This window comes from Nanorana parkeri, unplaced genomic scaffold (genome assembly GCF_000935625.1).
Source record: "Nanorana parkeri isolate BGI_ZX_2015 unplaced genomic scaffold, ASM93562v1 scaffold353, whole genome shotgun sequence".
Lineage (NCBI taxonomy): Eukaryota > Metazoa > Chordata > Amphibia > Anura > Dicroglossidae > Nanorana > Nanorana parkeri.
Genome location: NW_017306621.1, coordinates 704,184 through 716,035, shown reverse-complemented (window position 1 = coordinate 716,035; position 11,852 = coordinate 704,184). Strand labels below are relative to the sequence as shown.

General features: G+C 40.5%; 1 protein-coding gene across 6 annotated transcripts in view; it reads right to left on the bottom strand.

Moving 5' to 3' along the window:
• Nucleotides 1-11,852, bottom strand: part of EXOC6 (exocyst complex component 6) — a 185,039-nt gene that overhangs the window by 82,792 nt on the left and 90,395 nt on the right. For all 6 annotated transcript variants that reach the window (XM_018558692.1, XM_018558694.1, XM_018558693.1 and 3 more), the window contains exons 12-16: nucleotides 11,732-11,803; nucleotides 10,921-11,018; nucleotides 6,999-7,104; nucleotides 6,601-6,710; nucleotides 1,585-1,696 (exon numbers count right to left, since the gene is read on the bottom strand). In XM_018558692.1, the coding sequence (XP_018414194.1) occupies nucleotides 1,585-1,696; nucleotides 6,601-6,710; nucleotides 6,999-7,104; nucleotides 10,921-11,018; nucleotides 11,732-11,803 (498 nt within the window). The remainder of the gene's footprint in view (nucleotides 1-1,584; nucleotides 1,697-6,600; nucleotides 6,711-6,998; nucleotides 7,105-10,920; nucleotides 11,019-11,731; nucleotides 11,804-11,852) is intronic.

The window sequence follows — 11,852 nt, the reverse complement described above, 5'->3', positions numbered from 1 at the left end:
TGCATTATATTTCTGTAATAAAACAGATTGTAATATGTGTGGTGGTATCTTACATTACCTAAACGCCTAAAGATCTAAAGGCGTCTGATCACAGGCATCCTGCTGAATTGCCTGAAAATTGAGCACTTATTTTTTAACATTTAATTTTTTATCCGATTAACCGATTAATCGAACTTAATAATCGGCTAACTAATCGATTTTGAAAATAATCGTTAGCTGCAGCTCTATATGTGACGCCCTTGGGACCCTCTTCCCCCATGTTCGCCCAAAGTCAACCCGTTGGTGTCAGAATACAATAGCCCGGTGAGGGGGGGATTTTACCATCCACACTATTTAACAGGATGGGGGAATATGTTAAAAAAAGTCTTACATTCTAGTGATTGGCCATATTAAGTAGTGAACCGTTTTGGTGGTCCTATCCCAACCCTACTAGACGCTTCGAAAAAGGAATACTGAACTCATGTTGTGCTAAGTAAATTCACTTTATAAGGTGTCAATCTGCTTTTACTGAAAGCCACATATGCCCAATTGTTAAAAACAAACTGAACAGAGGTGATTAAAGTACAAATGAAGCCAGAACAGGAATCGATGGGAAGTCTTTTATTAGAGACATTAGTTCTGGTGACCCTGATGACCACCAAAGATTTCCTTAATTTTGGAGGGATTTCCTCTCACTTCCTGTTGTGGCTATCAAACAGGAAGTGAAGGAAAATCTCCCCAAAAGGGACACAGATGGCATAAAAAAAAGCTGACAGGGGTTATAACCCTCCCTTACTGTATCCAAAGCTAAATAAAAAGTTTTGGTTTCAGCTCTATTTTAAAGCAGAACTCTGGCTTTTTTGAAAAAAATACTTTTCTAAGGTCACTAGCTGTGAAATGATGTCTGTGGAAATCCTAGAGGAAACATTCAACGCCTCAATTAATTTAGACCGCCTAAGACCCACAAGGAAGGAGCACAAGGGCTGCATGAGGCACAAGGAAAGGTAAGTTTAAAGGCAAATGCCACTTTTTATAAAAACATTTTTTTTTTAAAATACTAAATGCGCACACTTTATCATAAAAGAAAAAATGTTCATTTATTATTTTTTTGCATTGGAGCCAGTAAAAGATTGCAACCGCAATCAGTGGATTGTAGGTGCAATGCCCTGGCTGCTGCAGACTGTTCCTCCCGTCCATGTCCATATCGAGGAACGGAAGAAGTGTTAGTGGAACACAAGTACAATGACGTTCCCGGACTTGCATTCCATTGAAACGACAAGTCTCTCTGCCGCAGTGGAAGGTGGGACTTATAGTTCTTCCTACCAGACGCTACTGTGTGGGAGAAGCCACGCACAGCTGCACCAAATTCAGACAACAGCGTCAGCATGTGGGGAGAGGAACCCCGCAATTCAGATAAGTGGGGAGACAGAAAGGGGGGTGGGGGTCTGCTATCTTACCATGTTTAATGTTACAGCCTAAATATGGGTGTAATATGAAACATGGCCAAAAAGGTGCACTTAGCCTTTAATATGCCAACATAGAATGGTTGTTGAGAACGGTTCTCTGTAATTCCTTGCACAGGTACATATAGAAAATAATACTTACCTCAGTCAGACCTATGTGAGGCTTTTTGATAAGGTTCTGCAATCCGCTGCTTAAGGTTCTTGTGAGAAGTAGGTTCGTTGATTTCCTTAGCATATCATCAATTTCTGTCGAGCTGGAAAAGGTCAGGAAAACATATGTATTAAACAGCACGGAACACCGAGAATACATCCTAAAATATGAATGAGATAAAATGTCCACAGAACGGCCTTTGTCTGCGGCCGCTGGTAACCCCATCATTTCTGGGTTTCTTTCCACTCCAGGCGCCACCAGCAACAAACCTTTGACTCCTGCTCTCTGACACTGCCTCAACTGGGAATTATTAAAACCCCGCAATATGACTGTTTCTTTGTCTGCAGACTTATCTCCGAATCCATCAAGCAGCACATAACAAAACTAGATTTCTGCTTTACAAATGCGTAAGAGAAAAAATGTAAAAATAATCCTATTTAGATTAGCTTCTGTCCCTGTCTTAGCCTCAAACAAACCCCGAACTTGTCCAGTGAAAAAAAAAAAAAAATGTTACATGAGATTATTCAGATCTGATGGAAATTATATCTTGAAGTGTAGCTGTCATCAACACACAGCAGGGGCTGCCATAGTGTGCACTGAACAAGTGATCTACCCATTACAGTTACAGAGCTCATTCCCTCCTCCATATATATCATTTGTGCCCAGACACCTACTACTAATGACACATTTAAATATAACATTGATAATTGTAATAATAATTTGAACAACAACAATAATAATAATCATATTAGTAGTAGTAATAATAATAATAACAATCATATTATTATTATTTATTTTTTTAATTCAATACTTTTTTTAATTTTAATAATACAATACATAAGACAGACTTATACATCCATAGTTACATATTAGAACAGCAATACAGAACAGATGACAATACGTACATACCCAGAAAACAAAGCAAAAAAAAAAAGCCCTCTTTTTTTTTATAAAACTAATTTTCCTCTCAATATACCATATTTCTTAAGCCACGTTACTCCTCAAAATACCAATAATAATAATAATAAAAACAACAATCATAGTATAATGGGGCTACGGTTGTGTCTAGGTGCAAAAATAACAAAGTTATACTCACCTGAACCTTTGAGCCGGCTTGTTTTTAGACCGGTCTTTCCAGCCTGTCTCCTCCTCCTTTGCAGCAGTCTAAGGTCCCTGAGTCATCACGTTCTATACATAGTGTATAGGACGTGAGGACACCGAGGGACTTACCATCACTGCAGCAGAGGAGGAGACAAGTTGGAGGGAATGCTGTAACAAACGGTCAGCTCTGAGGATCAGGTGAGTATGACTTTGTTATTTTTGCACCTAGACACAAACAAGCACTTAACCCTTACAGTGCAGGGGTAGCCCCACTCCAAGGGTTAAGAAAGAGTTTGCCCGGAGTTCTTCTATCAAGATGGTGAGGTCACTATGTTGCCCTAAAGAAGGGATCCTTTGTGGTCCCGAAATGGTGACGCTTTATGACAAATTGTGACAATAAACTGAACCATGATTTATGACTCTACTCGGTGTGTGTGTGTGTGTGTGTGTGTGTGTGTGTGTGTGTGTGTGTGTGTGTGTGTGTGTGTCCTGTGTGTCTGATCAACAATTAAAGATAACAAGGCAGATGCCTAAAACTCCACCAAGTGGCCAGATCAGTTGGCCTCCTTTTTGAAACATCTTGTTAAGACTAATATGTATAACTTCAAGAACAAGTCCAAACCTTCACAGCTATAGGGACTGAGCAAACAGTCATGAGACTGCTGGGAAACACTTTAAAGTGACACTAAACTCAGAAGTTAATTCTTAAAAATGCATTCAAATATCTCAACTATATATCGTATTTGTGTATCACTCGGCTTTAGATCCTCAAATCATCTCTGACATTGTCCTTCCTTCTGGAGGGTGGCTACTTTTGTTCCCCATGGTCCCTGTGTGTGTTGTAAAGAAGTCACTGCTCCAAGCTCCCGCCCGTGATGGACTTCAATCTCAATACAAATTAGTAAATTCAACATGAGATTGTAGTCCAGCTTGAACTGAGCTTGGAGCAGTGGCTACTTTACACACACAGGGACCATGGGGAACAAAAGTAGCCCCCCTCCAGAAGGAAGGACAGTGTCAGCACCAATTCAGAGATGATTTGAGGATCTACAGCCGAGTGATACACAAATAAGGTCCAGTATTGTTAATAGTGAAGGTACTTGAATGCATTTTTAAGAATTAACTTCTGAGTTTAGTGTCACTTAAAAAATCAAAAAGAAAACCATTTTTATATTGGTCCTGTGTGCAAATGATACCTATTGCCTCTGGACTATTAACCACACGGTTTCTGACTTTGTTTAATTTAAGCTGACACCAGATCGTATCACAACAGGGTGCCGCTGAGTTGTTGTGCGCACACGTCAGATAATTAGCGCGGTCACACTTCATAATTACTGTAGTGGGTTATTTCTTCACCTCTCGCAAACTGTTTGTCTAGTTTTTGACAAGCAGTTAGTTCGGCGTATATTCTACCTGTGTTTGGTCAGTAAATATTTACAGGTTAGGTCAAAAGGTTACTCGTTACTATGTGTAAATTGTCCTCGGGATCAATTAAGGATGTGTGAAGCTACGCTCATTTCCATTCATTAACAGATAAGAAATGAGAGATAAGCTGGAAGGTGGCTTCTGGCTGCTGTGTTTTCAAGCTGAGCTCTCAAATGTTATTCTATCTGATTGAAAGCAGGCCAGGTAGAGAGAGACAATTACAGAGAATGCGTATCACAATAGAACAGGTTAATCTGCTCAGACTAAACAAACAGCTCATTTTGTCAGTGTTCATATACGGTGTAGAGGACACAGATGAGCATTAGACGAGATGCTGGGCAGTTCAGGATACTTTCATTCTCCCTGCTCTGATGCGGTTTTAGATTTAGAATAAAAAGGTCAAACCTACAATAGATTCAGGGTGGATTTTGGCAGGATGAGAAACCGACAGAAGGTTTTAAGCCGCGAGATACTTGCACAGAGGAACAAGAAAGAGGATACTTGCTGCACTCCTTACCGGGATTCCCATATGGATATGCAAACGGGTGCATGAAATGACTACGGATGGCGCCGCCACATGTATATAGTTGAAGAATGTCACCAGCACTCCAAATCTATGACTACATCAAGTGTTCGTTTATTGATGTATGCTTTCTCTCGGTTGCAAGTGCTTTCAGCTCCACACAGGGTCCCCTTTATCAGGCTCATCTCCGAGCCTGATGGAGGGGACCCTGCATGGCAGCGAAAACACTTGCAAGTGAGAGACAGCATACGTCAATAAATTAACACTTGATGTAGTCATGGATTTGGTGTGCTGGTGACATTTTTCAACTATATACTTGCACAGAGGGTCCCAGCTTCACTTACAGGAGCATCTGTTAAATTCAGGTATTTTGGGAATTAGCATTTTCTTTAGAACCTAAGCTGGCCATACACTGTTATATTTGTTTTGTTCAACCTGCGGGCTGAATGAAAAATATATAATGGATGGATTCCTCCATACACATTAAACAGAATGAATGGACTGGGCGATTTTGCTGGCGCAAGTTTGCCGTAGTCAGAATACTCGGACAGTGATGGCAGTTGATTGGCTGCCGTCACTGTCCGATCAGTTTCCATCTTGCTCCATTGATTCTCTGATTGCAGGATGCTGGATAGAAGGATGCCAACAGGGCCACCCACTGAATGAATTTCAGCCAGTTTACCAAGAATTCTCTAGTGGAAATAAAGCATAAGTCGTAGCTGAAATCCGGTATTCCCATTTCAAAAAGGCTGACTCTTTCACCCAGAGGTGGGCAAATCTGGCTCTCCATGTGCTTTTACTACAAATCCCAACCTGCCTCTAGGAGTCATAACTGTAACTGCTGTAACTGTCAGTCTTGCAACGCCTCATGGGGCTTGTAGTTCTACAGCAGCTGCAGGGCCAGAGTTGCCCACCCCTGCTTTAACCCTTTCTCTAACATGTGCCAGCTCACACTTTTGATGGCTGAGCTACATTTCAAAACACAGATGTTACAGCTGGACAACAATGAAAAGGTTCAATATTAAGGGTTACGTTTACCCTTAGGACCATGCTTCATGTTACACCTATATTCAGGGTGTAACATGAAATATGGTCACATTACAACCACTCAAACATGACTGCAAAAATGGAAGTACACTTAAAAATTCAGAATTGTTGAACTAAATAAATGATGATTGATAACAGTATTGATAAGTAAACTGATCACAGGAAACGGTAAAGCAATGTTTTTTTAAAGAAAACAGTTGCCCTTTTAAGTTATCCAAATACCCCGCAAAATTGCTGAAATCATTTAATTTCCATGGTGACCTTAAAGCAGAACTCCGGGCAAAAATGGTCTTAGCCCTTGCAGAGGGGCTACCCCCATACTGCAAGGGTTAAGTGTTCATTTTTTTCTGATGCTAAAAAAAAAAAAGTTATACTTGCTGCAGTGAAGGGGGAGCCTGTCTCCCCCTCCACTGCAGCAATCTACGGTCCCTGAATCATCACATTCTATACACTGTGTATAGGATGTAAGGACGCCCAGGGACATACTATGTTGCAGCGGAGGGGGATTCAGACATCAGGGAACGGAGTAGCAGATAGATGGCTCCACGTTTCGCATGAGTATAACTTTTCTTCTTTTTTTTTAGCGCCTAGACGAAAACAAGCACTTAACCCCTGCAGTGCAGTGGTAGCCCCACTGCAAGGGCTATGAACATTTTTGCCCGGAGTTCTGCTTTTAAGTGCACCTACAGGGCAAATAAAAGTGGTCAGATTACTAAGGTGAAGAGCAATGTTAGGAATGCAGTGACTTATGTCCCCCATTTTAGGCCTTCTAATACCAGTTAACATTGATAAAGCATATTTATAGGGCTTTAATATTGTGCAATATATCTTTGTATTATGTCACTACCGACCGCCGGTTATTATCCATCTTTTGTAAATGATGATGTAAAACAAAATATAAGCATGCATACCTTCGATGAAGCGATTCCGAAAATTTAAGGCTTGCATAAATAAATTCTTTAACTTGCATATAAATCTGTGGGACTGAATGAGACATGGGGAGCTTCTTTGGAAAGGATAGCTGAAAAATAAAGTTGTCATTAGTCTCATGCACACATAACCTTTATAAAATCTAAAGTCCGTGATAAATAGAAACTCTTCCTTATACAACCAAACCCCATACTACAGGGACTTCATGTGTCCCTCAATGGATGAAGAAGAAACAAATACATGTAAAGAAGAAATCGTTTTTTTATCCATAGCAACCAGACATCCCATTCCACTTCCTCATATGGGTACTGGGATGTGGGGAATCGGTTGCTTCAGGAGACAACTGTTCTCTCAACACACCTTTGTAAGTATTGCTTACCTTGTCACCTTCGGGATCTTGAAAAGGAAATCTGCTGACTACAGCTCTGTACTCCTCTTCATTAGCTACTGGGATAGGGCTGTAGTTGTCGGCCTCAAAAATGTCCCTATAAGCAGAAAAACAAGATGGTGCTGCGTGTTAAATGAGTAAAGTATTTGAAATATTCGCCAAACTTTCAGCCTTTACTGTATAATGGAGTAGGAATATCTAAACGCTAATAAATAGCAGTGTGTGCCTATATTATAATGAACCATGCTGACTTTATTTTAGGGCACCTGTAAAGGAAAACTTTAAAAGCGGACCTTTACCCCTTTCACTTAAAATCATCTCAGCATGCAGCTCTGCATGCTGATTTCTTTTACATACAATTATTGTTTTTCCACTTCCTGGTCCTCTTGGGCATTAGTGATGTTATCTGTGCCCAAGAGTTGCAAGAAGATTACATCAGCAGTGCATTGCTGGGAATCTCATCTGTAAACAGCAAAATCTCAGAAATATACATTTTTCTCCTTTGAGATGATGTGCATGGTCACATGTCCTAGTCATATGTGACAGGGAGCTATATTAATCTTCCCTTAGTAAAAAGGATGGCCACTGTGAGAAGAATGGGGAGGAAAAGAAAAATAAGGTATGCAAAGAATAAAAATTATATAGAAGTATCTGTTTGTAGATTGTCATTTCTAAACATTTCAAAAGGTGTTTTTTTGTTGTCAATTCAAAGTTATGGGTAAAGTTCCTCTTTTATACTTGTTTGTGCCACTGCCTGCGCCACCAATCTTCAGAAAGAACAGCAGATAGCAGGGGAATCAATAGTCAGCCTGCTATTGGCTATTTCAAATTGCAATAGCCAATAGCAGCCTGGCTATTGCACCCGCTGCCTACTCTATTATCAATCAGAAGAGGAGTGGACCTTGCAAATTGAAATAGCCAGTAGCTGAATGGCTATTGCTCCCAACCACTGTGGATCAATTCCTCCATCATGTGCGCTCCTCTGCTGATTGACAGCAGGCAGTGGGCGGGTTTAATAGCCAGGCTGCTATTGCACTGCCCACTGCCTGCTGTTTACATTCAGCTGCCAGCTGCAGAATCCTGCTGCCAGCAGATGAATAGGGCGGGGGGCGAGAGGGTGACTGATACCAGGCGACTGCCTGCTGTTTATATTCAGCTTCTGGCGCAGCTGGATGTAAACAGAATATCGTTACGTGATATCGGTTATCGGCCTAAAAGGTGGGCCATAATCGGTATCGGTTCTGAAAAATTGACATCGGTCGACCCCAAATCCAAAAGCCCCAAAATGCCTCTATGGGTGGATGTCAGTCTAGAGGCGTAGGCATTCCTAGACAGACTGCATTTGCATGCACACCACCCTAGGTAATGCCCATATGTGATACTGAGCCTTCATGATTGAAAGAACTGAAATCCAATGAATGAAAAGGGGGGGCCAGGGACAGTAAGGCTGGGGAGGAAAGTAAATGAGGCGGGCTATGACTTGCTGCAGCTTCTAATTTACATTGTGAGAAGCTCACAGTGTGGAGTGAAATTAGAGTAAGCAATTTCAGTACAGGAGAGGAGCCTCTACAACTGTGCAAGACTGAAGGTAAGGTCGGAGTTCAGTTTTAAGGGACCTGCCGTCTCAATTCTGAAATCAGACTGTAAAGTATAAAGCGGAGCATACTAAGTCCCGGATAGGTACAGATCAAAGAGGGGTGAACTCCCTGAAACTGGAGTTCTGCAGATAATAAAGCCTCTACGAGCTTTGTGGACTACTCTATGGACAATCCATACTTCCCTTAGCACTGCTAGTGTTTGTTCTAGTGGTGTATCTCGAGCAAACATTGGATATACATGTGTCTGTATGTATTAAGGAGAGTGGAAATCCTGACATGTACTATATATACATATTGGTGGAATTGGGATTATACATTTTCCTGTTTTAGCACCATTTCATTTGCACAAGGAGGCAGTGTGTTTATCAAGTAAGGCTTTGCATGATTAAAGGGGGATTAGCCTGACAACACACCCAGTGCACATCAGGATACAATTTGGGTTTGCGAAGAAAACAACATAAATAAGTTTGCTATGTTCAAACGTTGGATATATAAATGATTGGGCCATACAGTGGGGAGAAAACAATGGATAAGTTGCTTGAGATATGTGGCAAGCTTTGGAACCATAAACAAACATGAATCTACAATAGAGCATATAGTGGATTATGTACATATCAGGTTTACAGAATTATGTGGGTTTAGGGATTTAAAATGTATTTTCTATGAGCAGAATAATCTCTTTTTGGGTATGTAGAGGAAGGTAGAATCCTGTAAATATCACACTTCCTGTTCTTAGGTGGCTAGGCTCACTTCTTCATGTAATCTATAAAAAGGAGCCACAGGTGTTTCCCTGGCTGAACTTCAAACATGTCTGTGTTTTTCATCTCCATTACATATGGGATGATGGGTTTGGTAGTTTACATTGAAGATACAAATGTTTTGCTTTCTATCCAGCTCACAGGAAGAGACAAGGACAAGATCAACAGGTAGTACCTCCTGTAAAGGTTCTTAGCCTGAAAATTACAATTAATGCAGCCACCACATCGAAGGACTGGAAAGCTGCAACATGTTAAATTTTTTGTTCTTGGTTTTAGCAATCCTTTAAAGAAGATCTCCACTATATCTTTCTAATCTGATCACAACATTACCAGAATGCAATTTGTGAAAAACATAGCTTTCAGTAAAAACAAAAACAAATAATGTTAATGGATTCCCTATAAAGTGGAAGAAAAAACAAATAGGAACTGTGTGTGTTCACTCCTCTTCCTCGTGAGTGCAGCCCAGCTGTAAGATGTTGGAAATGAAAGCACGGGTTCTAACATCCTTAAAGGTGCCCACACACCTTGCGATTATCGTACGATAATCGCGGTAAATCCCGCGATCATACGATAATCGCAAGGTGTGTGGAAGGCGTGCGACCATTTCTAGTGTACGGTCGCACGACTTTTATCTTAGGAACATGTTTGAAAACCCGCCGAGAATCGTACGATCGTCGGCGGGTGTGTCGCATGCTCGTAAGATAAATGCCGAAAGGGCCGGTGTCCGCAAGTGCACACTGCCCGTTCAGCATTGCGGTCATCGCAAGTACGACCTGCCTGTCCAAGATGGGCAGATCGTAAGTTTTTTTAATTACCTTACAACCCTCGCAAGACAAAAGTCTTGCGAGGGTTGTAAAGTGTATGGCCACCTTTACAATGATACCTCCATGTTCTCCACTAGAGTGTTCAGCAGTGTGGAAGCACAAATAATCAAAGGAAATCATTAAAAGCTTGCATTCTACCAAAGTAACCCCCAATAAAATTGTTGCTGTAACTGCTTAAAAAGTGTTAGCTGGTGTTTGGATTCAATTTGTTGGCAAGCCCATCTAAATCCGCTAGTCCATCTAATGCTACTCTCTCTACAGGGTGACAATGCTGCTGTCCAAAGGTGGCTCCACTGTTCCTCCAGAGTAGAGCCATCTTAAGAGAGGAAGTGTGTTACTGGCCGGATCACCATGTGAAAAAGAAAAAAAAACAAAGACAAAAAGAAAACAAATGCAGCCACCACATTAAAGGATTAGTAAGCTGCAATATATAACATTTTTGTTTTTGGGTTTAAGTTATGTTTGTGATTTCTAATACAGAAACCAGGTTTGGTGAAGTTCTTGTTTAAAATGAAGGTAGTATAGTAGTAAATCTTATTCTTCAGCATTCATTTGACTTCCTGTCCAATAACAGAAAAATACTGAAATTACTCCTTCTTTTAGCCTAACAAAGGACAGCAGGCTACATAACAAAGTCTGTCTGGGAATCTTTATATTTGTGAATGTTATCGGTAGGTCTGCACACATTATACTTTTAGACTTGCATATCTTTCTGGGTTAAACCAAGAAATACCTGAACACCCCAGCCCATTTTTTCAGTAGAGTTTCATTATATTTGTCTCTGACTTCATATAAAAGATCGAACAACCGATTTACAGGAAATCCATATCCCTGAAAAAGAGAAAGACGCATTTCAGTACAAAATGAACAAGTGACACATGAATGGCCTTTAAAAAGATAAAATCTTCCAAAATACAATACAATTCTACAATCTTATGGTATACAATAAAAGTAAAACCGCTGCAGCACTTTAAATGGAATGAACTGCAAACATACTGCTACTACACATTTATAAAGCACTGCAGTAAATATGGCAGTGGTTAGGTCATACTGATGCTTTCCTATTAGAATCTACTCCATCACATGTACAAAGCACTGCAGTAAATAAGGCAGTGGTTAGGTCAAACAAATGCTTTCCTGTTAGAATCTACTCCATCACATTTATAAAGTACTGCAGTAAATATGGCAGTGGTTTGGCCATACTAATACTTTCCTATAAGAAGTTCCTCTTGTGTGCTTTGCGCTTAGTTTTCATTGAAACTCAGGAGCAATCAAAATCCCATTCATTCTACTGGATGGGGAAAAAAGGGTGCTAGGAGGAGGAAGAAACGTGTCACATGATCTGAAACAGGTCATGTGACAATGCTCGCCTATTCATGAGTGTACTCTGCAGCAGTACAGTTAATTCTTACATGTCAGAGCTACACTGTAAACTGCTAAAGAGCTAAACACGCTGATTTGTTTCTTTTATTGGCATCTAGTAATGTCTTGCAGAGAGCAGAAAATCTTAAGACTATGTGTGAGAGAAACAAGATTTTACTGACCTGCAGAGTATCAGCAAACACCACGATCAGATTCTTCAGCTCCAAAACCAGATCAGGGTCAGTGCAGTATGACTGTAAATGAATCGAATATGAGAATCACTGAATATGGCACATTGCTATG